The sequence below is a fragment of the Tursiops truncatus genome, chromosome 4 (assembly GCF_011762595.2).
Source record: "Tursiops truncatus isolate mTurTru1 chromosome 4, mTurTru1.mat.Y, whole genome shotgun sequence".
Classification (NCBI taxonomy): Eukaryota; Metazoa; Chordata; class Mammalia; order Artiodactyla; family Delphinidae; genus Tursiops; species Tursiops truncatus.
Window position 1 is genome coordinate 85679591 of NC_047037.1, and position 21121 is coordinate 85700711.

The following is a 21121-nucleotide window of genomic DNA, read 5'->3' on the forward strand; positions in this document are numbered from 1 at the left end:
GGAGATGGTGTGGCATGGCCAGGGATACCTGGGGTTAAAGAGTGTCAGAACGAAGCTCCTCATCTCAATAGTCCTTTGAGAGAGGGAGGTTGGCATATAAGCGGAGAATTTCCATGTAGTAAGTTCTATCAAAAAGGCCTCAGCGGAGTGCTGTTCGTGAGAGAGCACAGAGGACCCATCGTCAAAATTCTTGGACACAGAGATGAGGATGAGGTAGGAAAGGCTTCAGTGAGAAGCTGAGATTTGAGCTTCTTTTCAAGTAGAAGTTTATCTGTCAGTAAAAATCTGAAAGCTCAAGAAAATAGAGAGGACAGTTTCTTCAAAAGACAAATTTCGTTTAAAAAAATTACCTACATTTTTCTAGGTATGTTCTCTAAATGTACCAAAACATCATATTTTTTCATTAAACCAAGTTATGCATATTACATGATTGTGTTTCTAAACTAAAAAGTGACTTTAGGTCTGTAATGAAAGGGGATCTTAAAAAGGTATATTGGGACTTCCCTGGTGGCGCAGTGGTTAGGAATCCGCCTCCCGATGCAGGGGACACAGGTTCAAGCCCTGGTCCCGGTAGATCCCACATGCTGCAGAGCAACTAAGCCTGTGCACCACAACTAATGAGCCTACGCTCTAGAGCCCGTGCTCCGCAACAAGAGAAGCCACCGCAATGAGAAGCCTGCGCGCCGCAACGAAGAGTAGCCCCTGCTCGCCGCAACTAGAGAGAAAGCCCGCGCGCAGCAACGGAGACCCAAAACAGTCAAAAATAAATAAATAAATACATTTACATTAAAAAGACAAGTTGGAAAATCTTACTGGTTCTTTCCTTTAAAAAAAAAAAGGTATATATAAATTCCACCGATCTTCTTTCTTCCTTCAGAAAATGAGTTCCTTAGTTGTTTGTTTTTTTAACAGTTTAAAATGTAATGAAAAGTCGACATATCCCCTTTGGGCACTGCCTTGGGAATGGTTATGTCGCAAGTAATGTTCTCTTTGCTCTGTATCTCTGTGCTTTATAAAATTCAGCCTTGCCCAAAGCTCCTTTCCTTCTCTCCTCCTCACAGACCTTTCTATTGGCTGCTCAGAGAACAGCCTACCATGTAGATATGTGTCTGGAAGTACCTGTAAGCTCAACAGATGCTGCAAAAGCAAATGTATTCTGTGGTCTCATTAGCCTTCCTCTCCACTGGCATTGACCTTATCCCCTTCCACTGCATGCACTGAGATTGTTTAGAGGGGTCTTGTCGCTGCTTTTAAATCAGTGCAGGGGTTCCAGAGGATAGGCACTGAGGGCCTGCTGGCTGTTCAAGCATTTACCATGTCACTGAATACAAGGCATGGAGTGGTTTTAGAAAAAAAAAAAAAAAGAGCTTTGGGAGAAAAATAGAAAAGCACACTAAAGGAATTAACAATGTACTAGAATACACTAAATCCCACTGCTTCAAACTCATTTGGTATTTATGATGCTAACCTCTGCAAAGCTAGATTAAATTTTAAGACAGCTTTTCATGCCTTTAGATAGTCAAGTTTCCTCCCCCTCCCTTTTCCTAGCCATTGATGGATACCATACAGCTAACATTCCAATTTGGGATCTTGAGGTTAGGAAGTTCCAATCCAGTTCAGTTTCAGAAGACCTACTCACTTCCTTGCCTCCACTTTCCTTCCTAAAGCCCCAAGAATTGTGCCCTCCAATTTCTCACTGGACTGTGTTTTGTGCATATAAAAATACAAGTGAAATGGTAGTGACTCCTACGTGTCATTGTTCTAGACGTGTTGTGCTTAACCCTTACACTTTATTAAATAGGTTTATATTATGACATTTTACAGATGAGGAAACCTCAGGGAGGTTAAGTAAATGGCTCAGTCACAGGGCTAGTAAATGGTGAGCCAGGACTTAAACCCAAGCTCTGAAGTCTGTCTTTAACCACTATATGTACTGCCTCTACAGAAATACTATGTATCTCCAATCATATTTATCACATTTTATTATAATTATGTTTAACCCTAGAAAGCTCTAAAGGGCAGGGCCCTTTCCTCATCTTTCTAATCCTCATGCCTAGCAGTGTCTGGGCAGCTTAGGCCCCGGAAGAGGCACCCTGCCATCCTCTAATAACCCATTCTAGCATCAGGCAGTGTGGTACACTGATGTATTTTTGGTTTGTAAATGATTTTTGTTTGGTATGAAAGACACCTCCTAGATTATATTGTATTGCCCTGTAGGGTATTAATCTGCTTTGTATCTGTGTCGGGGTCCCCAAGACCACCCCCAGGTTTGACAATTTTTTAGGAGGACTCACAGCTATGATTTATTACAGTGAAAAGATACAAAGCAAAATCAGGAAAGGAAAAAGGCACACAAAGTGAAGTCTGGGGAAACTAGGCATGAGCTTCTAAGAATCCTCTCCTAGTACAGTCACATAAGTTGAGCTTAATTCCCCCAGCAAGGCATTGTGACAGCACATGTGAAATGTCCACCAGGGAAGCTTGTCAGAGACTCAGTGCCCAGTGTTTATTGGGAGCTGGCCACTTGGGTAGTCTCTGCTTGGCACCTACCAAAATTCCAGACTCATAGGAGAGCATTTGTCCAGTACAAACCACATTGTTTGTACAGACGATTTAGGCACAGTGAGCCACTTTGATCAGTTCTGGAATTGTTGCAGGAAGGCAGACCCCTTGCAGGGCCCGAGAGTGGGCTCTTGACTGACACTCGGAAATGAATTGTCCGAGGAGACACACGTGCTGAAAAAGCAAGAGCCTTTACTGGAAAGGGACACCCAGGTGGAGAGCAGCAGGGTAAGGGAACCCAGGAGGACTGCTCTGCCACGTGGCTCGCAGTCATAGGTTTTTTTTTGTTTTTTTGCGGTAAGCGGGCCTCTCACTGTTGTGGCCTCTCCTGTTGCGGAGCACAGGCTCTGGACGCACTGGCTCAGCGGCCATGGCTCACGGGCCTAGCCGCTCCGCGGCATGTGGGATCTTCCTGGACCGGGGCACGAACCCATGTGCCCTGCATCGGCAGGCGGACTCTCAACCACTGCGTCACCAGGGAAGCCCCATAGGTTTTACTGTGATGGGATTAGTTTCTGGGTTGCCTCTGGCCAATCATTCTGACTCAGGGTCCTTCCTGGTGGCACATGTACCTCTCTGCCAAGATGGATTTCAGCGTGAGGGTTTCTGGGAGGTAGGCAGGGCATATCACCTCCTCCCTCCTCCTTTCGGCCCATCCCGAATTTTCCTGGTTAGTTTTCGGTGGCAGCACCTTGTTCTTTATTGGGACCTCCTGTTGTGAGACAACTCAGGCAAGTGGTTATCATTGTGTCTGGCCGAGGCTGGCGGTTTTGATCAACAGTTCCCTAACAGAATGCTGGGACACTCCTAAAATCCAAGTTCCCAGATGCTAGCCAAGGGCGAACTTTGTAAGCAGGTCTCTCTGAGGAGAAGCAGTCATCTGCTATGTTAACTCTTTTCAGCACAGGAATTTTATCCCAACATTCTTCAAAACCTATAAATGTTTCTGCAATTGTCCTTTGAACCAGGTTTACCATTTGCTGGTTCTCTTATTAATGAGTTAAAGAAATTTTTGACACATGCAAGCTAAATAAAGTCCAGTCAAACTTAAAAGCTAAAAGATACCAATTCAATATCAAGGTTGATTACTGCACAAGCTTATTTTAGTTATTAAAAAAAGAACTTTGGGGCATCCCTGGTGGCGCAGTGGTTGAGAGTCCTCCTGCTGATGCAGGGGACACGGGTTCGAGCCCCGGTCCGGGAAGATCCCACATGCCGCGGAGCGGCTGGGCCCGTGGGCCATGGCCGCTGAGCCTGCGCGTCCGGAGCCTGTGCTCCGCAACGGGAGAGGCCACAACAGTAAGAGGCTCGCATACCGCAAAAAAAAAAAGAACTTTGTATTTCCCTTTCATATTTTCTTACTATCTCTACACTTTAGAAAGCCCTCTGATTTAGATGGCAATCACTTGGCTATTTGTACTTAAGCCATATATTAATAGAACAGGAATGTTTCTGCAGGTAGGTGATAATATAGATTCATTTCTTCTTTGGAATATGAAATCTGAATATGAAAATATTACATCATTGCTTAAGATGAAATTCCCCCAGTTAACTATAAGACATATAGGCCAAAATTTAAAGTGATATATATCCTTTATATATCTGTAAAGTTTTGAGCCCTTAAAAAAGAATAACCTTGATTTTAAGTTCAAATATAACATGCAGAATATAATATATAAAGTAATAGCTTTATTTTGAACTTTATTATGCTTCAGTCATTTCTCTAGTCATTTTAGATTTATTTCAATAAACATTTTCCTATATCTTGTAAACTGCATTTTAAAATCAGAAATAATTTTGCAAATCTCCATATACAATGATACCAAACAAAAAACAAAAAAATCAAGTTTTATTAGCAATTCTGGCACAGTTAACATAAGCATTAGAAGGTAAACATCTCTTGAATAAAAAAATAGGAAATATTTTAATGAAAAAAATCAAGGATTGAAGGAAGGAGAACATTTTTCAAACAGCAGCTGGCACTTTCTTCACCATCTGAATCACTTGTGCAAATACACCATTAAATACTCACATGATATCTACAAAGTAGAGATAAGAGAAACAAACCTTCTAAATATCAGGGTCCTTCATCTGTTATCCAGCTTCCATCTTCTGGATCCATTACTTTACATTCCAACTAAAACTGTGATTCTAGTTAACTACAGTTGAAAGCTTATCAATTAAGTCATCAATAGTGTAAACCAGCAGTTGAATGTCTGCTTTTTCCTTCATTCGGTGATCACTATTCTTTCGGAGGATGACATCTACATCTGTGCTGACTACTCGGTCAGCAACCTGCATGGACGTATGCCATGGTACAATGTCATCCTTCATGCCGTGGAGCAATCTTATAGGGCAGTTCACAGGAATAGGACTATGTAACAAGCAGTAGTGCTCTGCTTCTTTAATGACACTGTACTGAACGCGATAAAATCCTTCTTCACTGTATTTTGATGGCATGGACCACACACCTTTCATCTCTATTTCCTTTCTTACCTATCGGGAAAAATGAGGAAAACAAAAGTATTTATGCAACATTAACACATACAATAGTCTTAATTCAAGAAAAGCAGTCTTTGAAGAAGGGGAAAACAGATAAAAATATAACGATGATAATTATCAGTAATTAATTACTATGTGCGAGGAGCTGTGACAAGTATTTTCCACGTAGTATCTCATACGATCCTGATACTATCTGTTCTTATTTCATTTTTACAAAAGAGGATATTAAAGTTAGAGTAATACATATGTTTAAAGTTGAAAGGTAGTTAACTGCTGTAACTAGGATTCAAACAGATTTAACTAACTTTAACGTGTAATATCTTAAAAATCAGGTATTGCTTCATTCCAACTTGAAAGGGAAAATGAAGGGGAGAAAAGTACAATAATTTCTTGGAATCAGTACAGGTGGCATTCATATTACATAAAACCAAATCTTGGGAATAAAAATTGTTTACATTTAAAAATCATGAAACTAAAAGTGCATAAACGAGAAGTTAGTAAAATGGGGATGGGGTGGGAGAAGGAGAAGAAGAAAGCATAGTGCTAAAAAAGAAAAGTAAGACAGTGGTTATTCTGGGGCAACCATACACACCCAATTTTATCCTGAATATTAAAAAAATGTAGTTTTTGCCTTTTAGAGTTCTATGGAATGAGAAAAAATTTGTTTGTTGTTGTGGATGACAAAGAAGTCTTCTAAATACTTCCTGAAAACTGAGCATGGTATCATTTCTACCCTTAAAATAAAACGCTGGGTATTCTTTGATTCTTGAAGAATTTCTATTTTTTACATTATAATTTGTCTTAAACAATTTTTCTAGTTAAAGTAACATATACTCATTATAGAAACGTGGAAAATATAAAAAGCATAAAAAGGGACTTCCCTGGTGGTGCAGTGGTTAAGAATCCGCCTGCCAATGCAGGGGACACGGGTTCAAGCCCTGGTCCAGGAAGATCTCACATGCCGCGGAGTAACTAATCCTGTGTGCCACAACTACTGAGCCTATGCTCTAGAGCCCATGAGCCACAACTACTGAGCCCTCGTGCCACAACTACTGAAGCCCACATGCCTAGAGCCTGTGCTCCGCAACAAGAGAAGCCATGGCAATGAGAAGCACACATGCTGCAAGAAGAGTAGCCCCCACTCGCCTTAACTAGAGAAAGCTCACACGAGACCCAACGCAGCCAAAAATAAATTAAATAAATAAAAAACAAAACAGGGCTTCCTTGGTGGCGCAGTGGTTAAGAATCTGCCTGCCAGTTCAGGAGACACCGGTTTGAGCCCTGGTCCGGGAAGATCCCACGTGCCGCGGAGCAACTAAGCCCGTGCGCCCTAGAGCCCGTGCTCCGCAATGAGAAGCCACAACAATGAGAAGCCTACGCACGGCAGGGAAGAGCAGACCCCGTTCGCCGCAACTAGAGAAAGCCGGTACACAGCAATGAAGACCCAACGCAGCCAAAAATAAATAAACAAATAAATTTATTAAAAACAAAACCAAAAAACTCTACCTTTTTTTAAAAAAAAAAAAAGCATAAAAATAAATAAATCACCATAATCCTATTTCGTGGATATAACAACCATTATTATTCTGGCTTATTTCCTTCCAGTATTTTTCTATATGTGTTTGGTTTTTATATATACAATATGTAAAACACTTAGCTATTACAATTCATATACAGTTTTCAGCGCTGGCTTATTTATTCAATATATATATTTCTGGGTTTTAAAAGATTCTATTAAAAGCTTTTAAAGGCTGCATAATTGTCCACTATAATGCATCTAAGATAATTAACTTGACCATTCCCACACTGCTGAATACTTCCATGAACATCTTTGAACATAAAGGTTTATATGCATATAATAAATTCTTTGGAAAGATTATCACAACTTGAACTAGTAAATCAAGATGTAAATAGCTTTAAGCCTCTTGCAACCATATAATATGAAGGGCATTTCTGTCTAGAAAAACAGATGGACATCTTATCAAAAATAAAGAAAAATATAAGGAAAGAAAAGCTACATACAACATATTTCAAAAATTTTGTATTTAAATTTTCAATGAAAACATTATGATTTTTCCACATTTAAAATTGTTGACTTATTACAAATACAAAGAGGCAAAAATGAATTTCAACAGTAAAATATGTATGATATAATCTGTGTACTTAGGAATTTTAATGTCTTTTATAAAATTCCAAAAAGATTTGATTCAGTGTAAAAGCTGTATATCTGAAACCTAGACTTCTAAATATCTATATCCAAATGATTTAAAATTAGTGGAAGCCTAAAAAAACTATAAAATATATGAACCTATATTAGTATCATGGGGTACTTTGCATTAAAGCAACATATGAATCAAATATTTAAAGTAAAAATGATATTCTGTTACCTTCAAGCTACTCATGACTGTTCCTGAATTGGTAATTTCAGTAATAAGAACTTAGTCTCATTGATTATTAGATGAAGTGGGAACTATGTTAATTACTGAGACATAATTAATAATAGTTGTATTTTAAGCATCATTGCCCACCCCAACTAGCTCTGTTATCTGCTATTGAGTTGAATGAATATTGTCCATTTGAAGAACAAACTTAACAAAATCTTATATGTCCCAAAGCCTCAGAAAGTACAGAAATAGCAAAAACAGTATTAATCAGAGAAAATGTACAATATACATAATTTCTACACCAAGAAGAAACTAACAAGGCAATGTGGCTGTGAAGCTTAGACTCCAACAGCCGTGCAACCTGCCTGACGCCCTCTACTGTCCAAAGAAGCAGACAATGATTAGAGTTAGTTAAGAGGTAAGTCAAGTTCCTACATAATGAGTAATGCTGGGTCTTAACATTCCCAGGGCTAAAGAAGACAGTAAAAACCTCCACCTCCATTCCCTTGACACTGCTAGTACTGGCTGTCTATGTGGAGAAGAAGAGATAGTGGTCCTAGTGTCTCTGCTCTTTCTTTACACATGCTTTTAAGTTAATAAGGGTCAACATGTTTCTGTTTAAGGATTTTTGCTGGTCTGATTTAGGATTAGCAAAGATGTACCCTGATTTGCAGGCTATAGATCTTCTCAGTCACTTACAGGGTATCTACCATGTCTTCCCTCTGAGTGATGGATACACACACACAAAAATAAATGTACACAGATCTTGTCATTTACCAATAACCTCCCAAAATTGTTTAATCAATTCTTTTCCAGTAGGCCATCTTCTTGAAATAATTTCCTATCATGAGAAGCACTGCATGACTGAGTTAGAGAACAGAGTAAGGGGTCCAAGGTTTACATGCAGAAGGATACAATGGTAGGAAAAATTAGCAGCATGAGGACATGGAGCAACCATGTATAAGAAACAATCAAGAAAGTGAAAACAATTCAGAAATAGGAGGTAAGTGCAAAGAAGATCAGCTTTGTAATTTCAGCTCTGATAGGAAATCATATGAAGAACCTGACTATGCAGACAATGCCATTCTTAAGGAAATGGAAAGAACAATGTGAACTAAGAATAAACAGAACAGAGAGTACATGGTACTGAATTCAATGCCGAACTTGAGGCAAATTCAATGACATTCCACCATTCAACACCACACAGGCTTTTTTTCTTCTTTTGCTTTTCCTCCCCCTCCTGCTCCCCCACTCTGTAGAGCAGTGGTTCTCACACTTCCCCTGCGGGCTTGGTTAAAACAGATTACTGGGCCTCACTCCCAGTTTCTGATTCAGCTGGTCTTGGTGAAGCTCAAGAATATCCATTTCTACAAGTTCTCAGGTGATGCTGTTGCTGCTGGCCTCGGGCCTGCACTTTCTGAACCACTGCTCCGACTGTTTTTCTTTCTGCTAGGGTCTTAGTCCCACAAGTGAAATTTAGAGCCCTAGGAAACATATGCCCAAGGAGAACTTAATTGATTGCAAAACAAAAAAAAACATACACAAAAATAAACAGCTATTACCCACCATTTTTTTATCCTTGCAGACAACTGAAGTGCTTAAACATATGTCCAATAATAAAGTATAATAAACGAATTCCCTTCCCAATTATTCCAGAAACCTTATTTCTATCATGAGTTACTGAAGAACATGCTAATGGTGAAAAGCACCTTCTTTTTTTAAAGGTGAGAATTAGGAGTAGAAAAAGAATGCTAACTTAGTATCTAGGCCAGGAATGGCAAGTCTCATCTCCTGTGTATGACTGACAGTGTGTGCTCAGATAACTCTTCTGAGAGAGGATCTGAGGCTTTCAGGCTAAAAAAAAAAAATAGTTTCATAATTGATTAGCCGTCTTAACATGGTCATAGAATAGGTACTATTTCCCAGAAGCCACAAAATAAGACTAAGAGTTCCAAAAAGAGATCACGATGTATAATTCAAATAAACAAATGTGGTTAATAAAATGTTGCTAAAACAAGAAATTTAAAGTGTGATTTCATTCATGTGGCTCAAATATTTGGCAAAATGATTTGAAGTGACTGTGAAAAAAAGAAAACCTTAAACAGGAGACCAAATAGTTAAAGAAGGCAAAGAAATGGTATACAAAAAGGCAGTTAAGACAAAATTTGGTCCAGTGTAACAAGTCAAAGGACAGATGACACATGAACAAAATTCAAAGAGGGAGCAAAATGACAGGAGGGATACACGGAGGTTGCCTGGGACTTACCTCAACAGGAAGCTGATTAAACTGTGTCACTAGGCTATCCACAGCTGTCGCTACACCAATAAGAGCAACAACCTTTTGTGGCCGTGCGATTGCAGCATGAAGCATAAGCCATCCACCGAGGCTAGATCCAACTAGTATCTAAAAATAAAAACATGTAGTTTTAAAGAGGAATTTCTTTTTCTTTTCTGTAAGGCAGTGAATAATTTCATAGAATGTATATACTTTCTTTCTCTATATTCATTGGCTCCCAGACTTTTAATATTTGGCACAAAGTAAAATTAAGATTACGATTACATTTTGTTAAAGTATTAGGTTTATAATAGAGAATAAACTAGACAAATAAAATTTGTAAAATGAAAAGTAAAATGCTACCTTCGTTTTATGAGAAAGTGAAAATAATAGAACTGATTGATTTGATATTGAAATATAAAAATGGACTGTTAAGACATTTAAAATATTAAATAAATTTTCACATCTAAAGAAACAGCTCAAATGTCATGAGGTTGCAGTCAACAATTATCATCATATTTAACAAAAATAGTCACCTGTGGTCCTTCAGCTAAGTCATCAATTATAGAAAGAACATCTTTTCTCCATTTTCCCACTGTGCATTCTTCTAAGTTACCATCTGAATTTCCAACTCCTGAGTAATCAAACCTGGAAAAAGAGAAAACATATCTATATTTAGATATCTATGTATTTGCTTCTCTAATTTTTAAGGAAGACAGCACATTAATCATTATTACAATGTCTAAAATATATTAAAGTAAAACTGTGAAGTCAATATGTATTTCAGCAAATCCTACTGTCTTAACCTTCAAAGATCTCTCATAGCCACTTACTTTCTCACCTCCTCCACTGCTGCCAGCCTGGTCCAAATCACTATCCTCTCTTGACTGAACTAATGCAAGTCTCCTAGTAGATCTCCATTTTCATTTTTCACCCTCAAAGTCTATTCCCCACACAGTAGTCAGTGATCCTTTTAAAACAAAAATCATGTCTCGCACAAACCTTCCAAAGGCTTTGTATAATCTTCAAATAAAATCCAAAGTCCTTACCATCCTCTAGCCCCTAACTACCTCTCTCATCTCATTGCTTACTGTTCTCTCTCCCTCCCAGTTGTATCCTTACTTTCCTTTTTGAAGTTAATGGAATATAGCACCCACATTCCTGCCTCAGGAGTTTTACAACAGCTTCTCCTTCCACGTGGACTACTCTACTCCAGATATCCACTCAGATTGCTCCCTCACTTCATTTAGGCCTTTGGCTCAAATGTTACATCTCCGTAAGTCTTCTCTGACCATTCAACCTAAAGTTGTGCTTCTTTCATCATTCTCTAGCTCCTTACCCTGCTTTATTCTCTTTATAGCAAATATTGCTACCTGACAATATACATATTTGATTATTGGTTTGTGGTCTATCTCCCACACTAGAATGGAAGCTCCATATGGGCAGATTGTTTTGTTCACACTGCTTTCCCAGTGCCTAGATCAGTCCCTTGCACATGGTAAGTGCTAAGCGTTATGTTTACTCAATTAGTAGAAGGAAAAGAGAAGTCCAGAATCAAATTCATCATCACTAGCTCCTCCTCTTGGTTTTCTTTCCTTCCAACTTCCTAGTTCCCCAGGCTCAGAGTCTGTTTGATCTGTGAACTTTACCTCTCCTTCAAGGTCTCAATTCAATAAATCATGAAGTATCATACCACTCCTGCAGACTGCCCTAAACCCTAGTCATACTGAACTACTCCCAATTCCTGGATAAGCCCTTTCCTAACTTTGAGACTTTGCATGCTGTTCCACTGCCTAAAAAGCCTTCATCCCCCATTCAAACTCCTAGTCATCCTTTAAGTCATGTCACCTCCTTTGAGGAACTTTCTTTGACAGAATGTGTCGTTTAGTAGTAGTAGGTCACTTTCTTTGTACCCAATTAACACTTTTTTTTTTTTTTTTTATGTGGTACGCGGGCCTCTCACTGTTGTGGCCTCTCCCGTTGTGGAGCACAGGCTCCGGATACGCAGGCTCAGCGGCCATGGCTCACGGGCCCAGCCGCTCCGCGGCACGTGGGATCTTCCCGGACCGGGGCACGAACCCGTGTCCCCTGCATCGGCAGGCGGACTCTCAACCACTGCGCCACCAGGGAAGCCCCCAATTTAACACTTTTCATATTGTGTGTTGTAATCAAGTTTTAAATATATGTCTCTGACTAGAATGTCAGTTCTTCAAGGGCAGACTGTTTTATTTCAAGTTTGTTTTTCCGCAGGGTATAGAACACTGCCTGCCCTGTACTATCCTCACTCTCTCATTTTTTCTCACATGCACCCCTTTCTCCTCAGTTTGGTAAGACTGGTGTCTTGGTGCAGGTCTTTCTCATCTTAAACCTCCCCTATCACAGCAGCCTCCTCATTGTGTCATTCTTTCTCCAAATGGACCTACTTTATACTGTCAGGTTTTGTCTGACACATTGTATTGATATGACATTAATTTCAATGCCTTCCTGTGATATATAACATAAAAATTTAGTGCTTTAGCCTGTTTTTAAAGAACGTATTTTAGTCATCTCAGATTGACCTTTTATTTCTTCTGATGAAACTACTGCTTTAGTCAAACTGATCAACTTGCTGTTCCTAAAAAAGACTACGTTTTCTGTCTCTGTTTTACGCTTCACCCATTTCCTTCAAGTGGAATATCTTCTCCCATCACCTTCATTACTAATATCCCCTCTCAGAGCTTAGTCCAAATGAAATTTTGCTGGAAAGACTTCCCAGACAAGCTGAAAAAAAAAAAAAAAAAAAAACTCTACCTAATGAAACTTGGATAGAATTCACTTTTACTAGTCACAATCATTTTATTATATCCTGCTCTACAAGACAGCTTATGTATTTGTGTCTCACCATTCCTATGAGACTGTAAAGATCCTAGAGGGGAAATACCATCATCTTGTTTTTGTTTCTGCATTCTCCACAGTGGCTAGCATGTGAACCTCACACACTGAGTACTATAATACATATTAAATGAATAGAAGTAGAACGTAAAAGTATAAAGAACTATTTTATTTAAATTTAAAGTATTCAGTATTTTTCTGATTCTTAAAATCTGGTGAAAACTATTAAATCCTAATGTTTTTCGTGTACTTGAAGAATATATATGTGATATATAGTGTATACTCATTTTCTTAGAGATAAGGGGTTAAAAAGTGATGGAGGGGCTTCCCTGGTGGTGCAGTGATTGGGAGTCCGCCTGCCAATGCAGGGTACACGGGTTCAATCCCTGATCCAGGAAGATCCCACATGGCACAGAGCAACTAAGCCCACGTGCCACAACTGCTGAGCCTGCACTCTAGAGCCCACGAGCCACAACTACTGAGCCCGCATGCCACAACTACTGAAGCCCGTGCACCTAGAGCCCATGCTCCACAAGAGAAAACACCACAATGAGAAGCCTGCCAATCGCAACAAGGAGTGGCCCCTGCTCGCTGCAACTAGAGAGCCTGTGTGCAACAACGAGGACCCAATGCAGCCACAAATAAATAAATAAAATAAAATTTAAAAATAAGTAAATAAAAGTGATGGAGAAAGAAATTAAAATTAGGTATGAAGTGAAGTGGTTTTGGATCCTAGGGAAATAGCGTAACAAGGCAGCTACTGAAGTCTAAATCACGGTTATTATTTCTCCTCAATCCAGGGGATATAGAAGACAGATCAGGGAGAAGAGGGGAGAAAGACACCAACTAATTCTCCTCTAGCCCCCTCCGTGGGCAATCACACATCTCTACTTGCTGTATTTTGTTTACAGTTGCCTTCCAACTACATGGTGAAAATGCAAAACAGATGTAGAGGGCCTTCAAAAAGGAAAATATAAACATTCAGTGATACTAATAGGTGACAATATAGTTCATTCTTGCTGAACCCTAACCAAGTGACAAAGATAATTAAAAAACATTCAGCAGTTTAAAACTTTTAAACATAGTAATGCAATTCTGTCTTAGCAGCCCCAATACTCTGGAACATATTCCCAAATCTAAAATTTTAAATTTTATTAGAAATAATTATGAGAGAAGACCAGCCCTAAAACCATGTGTTTCTGAGCTCCGACTCACTCTTATTTTAGGCATGGTGGCAGGATATTAAAAAACCATTTACACAGAACCGTATGTACTATTCCTTGTGTAATATACAGAACTAACCATTTCCTCATTCAAGATCTAAGTTTCACAGACAAAATCACAACAAAAGTAAACTGAGAAATTGGGAGTATAAATAGAAGATAAAATCTCTTATAACAAGTTAAAATGCAATCAGTAGCTAATAGTGATTAGATTGAAATGAAGTTTGATGAAAGCAAATAAAAAGGAACCTGATCAAATTAAAAATTGTAATGAAGGGCTATACTTTATAAAGTTTTATAAAGATACACTTAGGCTACATTTTAATACAGTATCACATAATTGTCTGTATACATTATAATTTCATTCTCATTACTTAATATACCTTTAAAAAGAAAATTTATTTCATATGCATCCAAAATGCAGAAAACCCCCTTATATGTCCTGTAGGGAGCTAGGAACTGGTTATAGCTCTCATAGTCTCAATTTAAATTCGAGAACTGATAAAATGGGGATTTCTTGAGTCAAATTCTTTTGGGGACAAAGAAGGAGAATGGTGGCAAGTTTTCTGATATCATCATGTTTTGCTCAGGGTAGTCCTCCCCTTCCTGGATAGCTCTTCCTTCTTACCCAAATCCTAACTATTTTTCAGTGTTCCTTTATGAAGTTTTTTCTATCTACTTCGACTCCTAGTTTTCTTTCACCTTATACAATTTAGTATCCGGCTCTTTGACATAATCACATTTTGATGAATATTTCTGTCTAATTTCCCATATGTATTTTATCTTGCATTTCCCCACCCTGATTAAAAGATCCTTACAGGCAACGACCATGTTTTATAATTCTTTGTATATTTCACAGCACCAGTATAGTGCTAGAAAGTCTACCTGTAAAAAATACTCCAGAGTTCTGATCATGAAAATGAAATAATTCAGTTAATTTGATAACAGGAATAAGACAAAATTCATACAATTGACATAATTTTTGCTAATATATTGAATAGATAAAAGTCTTATTTTTAATTCTAAAAGTTTAAAAATTTTTTATTTCTAATTATTTTTTATTTTATTTCTAAAAGCTGTATTTTCTAGACCTATTGAGTGAATGTTAGTGAAACTCTTCTAAAAACTAGATAAATAGATTTTTAGGTTGCTAGTGCTAGAAAAGAATTCAGAAATTATCTTTCGTCCAATCTCCTCCTTTTTATGATGAAGAAAATAGGTCCAGCATTTATTAACTGACTCATCTCATCAGTTATTGCTAGCATTAATTCTAGAGCCCATGTTTCCTGAATTCCAGGCCAGTGTTCTGTTTACTAAACCATACTATCTCTTCTGGCAAATCAGGCGCTAAATAAATGATTGTTATAAGTAAACAAATCTAATAACAATGTAAACACATGATTTTAGTAAAATAATTATCAGTATGAAATATTAGGAACTGTGAAATCAAGTAGTAAGCAACACGTCTCCTTATTTATGCTTATACATATTCAGGCTACAGAAGTGAAAGAAAAGAAACTCAGTGGAAATGCGAATTATACAATATTAATTTTACAATACTTTTAAACACATATATTATTTTAAACTACATATTTTAAAAGGAAATAAACAGTGGTCAAATAAATGTCCGTAAGTCCCCAAAGGAAAACCACAATATAATTACGAGATTACAAAAAAGCCAATTAGTATACTGGTTTGTTGTCATGTTAGAATATTGTTTCTAAAGAGCTAAGTTACCACTAGTTTTTTTCTGCCACCATTGTTGGTGTGGCACAAAGACCTTTATTTATTTATTTTTGTTTTTTGTTTTGTTTTGGCAGCGTGGCTTGTGGGATCTTAGTTCCCAGACCACGGATTGAACCTGGACCCTCAGCAGTAAGAGCTCGGAGTCCTAACCACTGGACTGACAAGGAATTTCCCACAAAGACCTATAAAAAAGGCCTTTTAAAGGCTGCACTTTACAAGAACCCTAAATAACAAGATGAAAGTTTACAGACCATTAAAATAAATTAATCCATAAAAATGCTGACATTTGTTCCAGTTGGTTAGAGCAGAAGTAATTCTCTACTGCCATAGTAAATGGTAGTAATATTTTCTCTAAAATGTGTTGTTCCTACCTTATATAGGCGTGACCTAGAGATTTGCAAAACTCCTCAATCGCCAATGCTTTTGTACCATTCATATTAGACATATAGCCAGGGATGAAGATAATTCCTGGACTTTTGCCTTTTAGCCTCTTATAAGCCAGGTTTGGAAGGTCTGGTCGACTAAGGAAAGAGATTGATGTCTTTTGTCTGCAAGCTAAACAAAATACACAAAACATAGTTTGCAAACACAGTTTTTCGAAAACCATACATATTTTTAATCTTAACTTTCTTAACTCATCAAATTGATGTCAAATACTATTTCCATTTAATAGAAAAAAATACAGATGTGAAGTATTGAAGTCACAAGTCTGTGCATGGTATCTTTTAAAATGTCACAATCAGTGTCTTCTCTGAGCAAGGTCCAATCAGGATTCTTCCAAAATACACAATGAGAAGGAAATTTGAAGGCAACAAAAGACACAGAGACTTGTCAAAAATGTTTTTCTGTTGCTGCTATATCATCTGTCCCAAATAGTATCAATCAACATTCAGATTTACCTACACTAGTTTTAGCCCTTTCTTGTGAGATTTGTCTTCTTTAAAATTTTTTTTAATGTTTAAGGGACTTCACATCCTCTACTTTTTAGTGGGGAGGGAGAGAAACAAGTTTGGTCTGCCCTTGGGAAGTTGTTTCAAAGGTAGAGGTGCTGTGCCCCTTTTATTACTGATTCCCTCTCCACCCATAAAATCATGGGCCATGGTAACAGCCAATCGTGATTCCATATCTGCTGAGGCAGGTTCAATGAGCAGTTTCCTTACAAGTAACCTTGAATAAGTGCATGATAATACCATTTTTGGAAAAAGATTTCTCATAGGACTCCCAATCACTGTGTTTTATTTGTTGGCCTGGTTTTCTGTGAATGGTACACACAAATCTTAGTTCAAGTACAAAGGCACAATGGGTAAACCTTACAAGATTGTTCCATTTCATTATTTTTAAAGTTCCTTCCCTACTGTAAAATCAATACTTGCTCTTAAAAAATGTAAAGACATTTTAAAAAAAAAAGTCATTTATAATCCCACTTTCTTCTTCCAAAGAAACTAGGCTTGTGTACTCCCTTAACAGTCTTTTTCTGGACCAACGGAATCTCTTTTTTATTACATGAAACCTTTCTCTACTTTATTGTGGCTAATTAAAACTTCTCACTCTCTTCCATGTAAGCTAATAAAGTTTTCCTCATTTTGGATCTGAGAAGTTGATTTTTTTAAAAACTGAATTGAAGCCCTTAAAGCTATCCCTTTTATATGTAATCCTGTTTCAGAGTTTCAATGTATAGTGAAATATGCCAAATTTAAAACTTTTAGTGAAAAACAAGGCTAGTAGGAGCCAGTTATGTTGGTTGACAGATTGCAGCAGCAAAAATTTCATTTCCCATTTCCTTAGCACTCCAAACTTCCTTCATATCCTCTCTTCCATATTACTTTCCAACAGGAAATTCTCCATGAGATAATTACAATTTGTTTAATCTTGGTGAGTTATAACATTATAGAAAGATCTTCGTACTGCAAGAATTAGCTCAAAGCCTGGGGCATAAGTGTTCAATGAATGTTTACTAAACAGTAAAAGAGTATCATATTCTAGTTAATGTAATGACATACTATACTTTGCTAGAAAAACAGATATATAACAGCCTTTTGGTTGTGTACAATTAAATGTAAGTTAAACTGATAATATGCTTAAATTTTTTAACTCAAAGGGTATTTGCCATGACAATTCCCATTCCAAGCACGATGCATCTGACAGCTGTCTGGCAAGGGTGTGAACACAACAAAACAAAAAAATAAAAAGACATAATTCAGAAAGACAGACTACATATATGGGAGTTGGGAGTGGAGGTAGGGTGGGATGGAGAAGAATCAAGCACAAGGAACGGAAATATTCAGGGGCTCTAATTTTTCGTCCAAATTCTAGTTTCCTTTGTAGAGTAATGGCTACGGTTTTTACTGGGCTTCGATCATGGAAAAAAAAAAGAACAAAAAACTAGAAATTAGGCTTGATAACGGCGTTTATACTTTTCCAAAGAAAATGTTCATACTTTAAAATCGCTCAAGTCAAGGGAGGGCAGGTCTAAGCATCTTAACAGTCACGATCTGTAAACCCTTTAGAACTAGCAGAGAAGAGCAAAAGCAACTAATAATCAAACGCATTAAATGCACCTCTGAATGTTTCCTAATGTTGGCGCTTAACAAAGGGGAGGCGGGCAGAGAGGATCCTTAGACTGCAGAGCGTAACGCCACCAACGGCCCGGGCTGTCCAGAATACCCCAGGGCCCGGCAGAGCTCTCCTCACAGCCTTCACCAGAATTGTCGAAAGCGCCTAGAACTGGGGTACTGAGAACCGGGGAAGGGCATTTCTGAACGGGGCGCCAAAAACGCATGGCACAGGAACTGCCGGAATCCGGGATGTTCGAAAGTACGCGTCCTACTCCAGCCTTTCGGACACTGACCTGGGAGCCACCGTGGCGCCCGCTCGGCCTTCGGTGCAAGTAACGTGCTGAGCCCACGGTGGAAGCCGAAGGAGACGGCCATCCAGCCCCACCTGCGACAAGGTACCCAAGAGGGCAGACCCACCCTCGCCATCTTCCCAACAGCCCCTGCGCCCCGCGCCGACCTACAGAGACGCACAGCGCCCAGAAACTGAGCTTGCGCATGCGCCGCCCTCTGGAAGACGCAACTTGGTAAACAGCGCCTGTCCGAGTTTCGACCCCCGGAGAGCGCACATGCGCAGAGCGTCGTCGCTCTTCCCAGCCTTTCGCTGTTGGGCTGTTCTGTCGGGGAGGTGCGGTCTGTGAGTTTGGGATGTTTTGAGCGCCCTCTGTAGGCTGCTTTCTCGGTGGGTAGATACCCCAGGACTGGAAGCGAGGAGAGTAACCCCACCCACCGTTCCTAGATAGGAAACCATCTCATCATCCCGGTGACAGTACGGAGCTGAAACATAAAGTGCTAGACTTGCTGCGTTACAAGTAGTTCTCACCCCCTGACAGTTTTGACCTGTACCGGAAATGGTTTGAAGATCTGACCTTAATCCTGCTTGTATAAACGCCTGGAGTGGAATCGAACTTTCGCCGCTCCTTCGCCCTTTTAAAGTTTGTCTTAGCTCTTTGTATGCCTGACTGTTGAAATACTCTGACCCCTGTCTCATACTATACGCAAAAATAAATTCCAGTAGATAAACGGTCTCAACAGAAGAATAAAACCGGAATAGTTCTGTTCACCCTGCTCCTAGAAATGATCAGAAAAAATATATAATTCCAATAAAATTGGCCAACAGCTGTGGTAGGCAGTTCATATATGTAAACATGATGATCAACCTCACTAACTGAAAAATTGGAATTAAAAAAATAACCCATGCCATTTTTCCTACCCATCAGATTGGCAAAAGTTAAAAAGAACAACTATTGTTCTTTTTAACCTTTTTCCGGCAAGGAAGCTGGGCAATGGGCACTCATGTATGGTTGGTGGGAGGGTATACTGACAAACTCTTTTTGTCAAGTAACCTGACCACCTATGGCAATTTAAAATATGCATCATTTTCAATGCCCTTTGACCCAATGGCCCCAATTTGTGACTATCCTATAGAAAATACTAGTTTATAAGGATGCATATTATCTACTAGAGCACCACTTTTAGAGGCAAACAGAAGAAAAAAATGGAATGGCCAATTTAAAAAAATGGTTGAATAAACTGTGGTACAAGGCTTTCTGGATTCCTGCTCTGACACCCTTCAAAGCAATTCTTGGAGGCCTCAAGCATCAACAAGTAAGGACTAGTTTTTTTTGTTGCTGTTTGTTTTCTATTTCAAAGTTACTGTAGCTGGTTTAATACTGGATACAGTGAATCCAGCCTATCTTTGGAGTCTTGAGAACCTGTCCTATTAGAACACACCAGAAAAGCTGGATAAATAAAAACTTAATAGATCTCTTTCTTGAGAGGTGTATTGCCAGAAACACCTCCTTGACAGCTGCTTGATTTAGCAACTTTCTCCAAAAGCTGCTGAGCTATTTTGCTAGTTCTCCGTTAAGTCTGTTGTAGACTCTAAAGTGACTAAAATCACTAAGGTGATGCCCAATGCACATCACTTCAGCATCCTTTGTATCTTAACAATAAACACTTCTCCCTATGGTTCTGGATATTTGCAAATATTCCCAATCATTCCTGTCCCTGTTCTGTCCCTTTATTTTTGCAGGTCTTCTTTCATTTTATGTGCAGGAAAAAAAAAAATCTTACTTGTTCTCATAGTGGGAAAGGCACTGCACAAAAAAAGCAGGGAAACCCATGGACCATTTTCTCCATCCACCTTCATCAGTATAACAAATCAGGAAAAATTGTAGCTAGAGTCAAGTGAAGATGCTTTTACTGACACCAATGGGCCTGAAGTAGACAAATTTGTTTCCGTTAACCTACTATCAATGTTGCCTTCATTGACAGGTGTGAAAGGACATACCGTAGAGGGCGGTTTCTTCCTCTGAAATCTGCTGCCTTGTTCAGGGAAACAAATGATGTCCCCACCAAGTAAAGCCTTAGAACTTTAACTTCATACCTGCATGATTTTTTCCCCATCAGAGAGAAGGATAGGTAAACACAGTCCTTCAATCCCCAGTAGTAATTGCATCTGTGCAATTAGACAAAAAGATGTCAGGTTTCTCAGGGGTTATCTCATTTTGTTAGCAACAGGAATGTGTCCAGAGATATTTCTGATTACTTCAGTTTATAAACTACAAGTCATAGTGTTAGCACACAACAACCTTTATGTCGATTCTACAATGGACTTTTGCTGATTAATCCATCCCCTGTCATGTAACCAATGGGTGACTTCCTAATGAGAGATGAGTTTATTTTCAAATGTGAAATCTGGTCAATAGTTTAATCCAAACTCAACATATTTTAACACACATATTGGAAAGGTTTACTATATCATGCAAGGCATAAAGTTGATTAGAATATCTTTACAATCCTATGAAGAGGGTAAAGTACAGTTCAGAAAAGTTATATCTTTACATTAACCAACAAAAGTTTAGCAATTGTATTTCACTCTCATTACAGGGTTTAGGGGTGAACTCTGAAAAAACAGATTATAAAAATGTCTTCTGCAATTGTGATTTTGTCCTTCACTGTTCAAGTAAAATCATGTGTCATCCAGTTGCAAAATCTTATTAT

At 38.6% G+C, this 21121-nt stretch overlaps 1 protein-coding gene across 2 annotated transcripts; it reads right to left on the bottom strand.

The window, feature by feature from the left end:
* Positions 1-4394: 4394 nt before the first annotated feature.
* ABHD10 (abhydrolase domain containing 10, depalmitoylase) lies at positions 4395-20672 on the bottom strand. 2 transcript variants are annotated; one of them, XM_019922809.3, is made up of 5 exons: positions 18412-20672; positions 15935-16118; positions 10260-10371; positions 9715-9852; positions 4395-5058 (listed from the first exon to the last, which is right to left on the bottom strand). In XM_019922809.3, the coding sequence occupies exons 1-5, from the start codon at positions 18542-18544 to the stop codon at positions 4714-4716; spliced, it is 912 nt and encodes a 303-aa protein (XP_019778368.1). In that variant the 5' UTR covers positions 18545-20672; the 3' UTR covers positions 4395-4713. The 2 variants fall into 2 exon arrangements, with proteins under 2 accessions (XP_019778368.1, XP_019778369.1); XM_019922810.3 differs by lacking the exon at positions 4395-5058 and adding an exon at positions 5065-8932.
* Between the last annotated feature and the right edge of the window lie 449 nt (positions 20673-21121).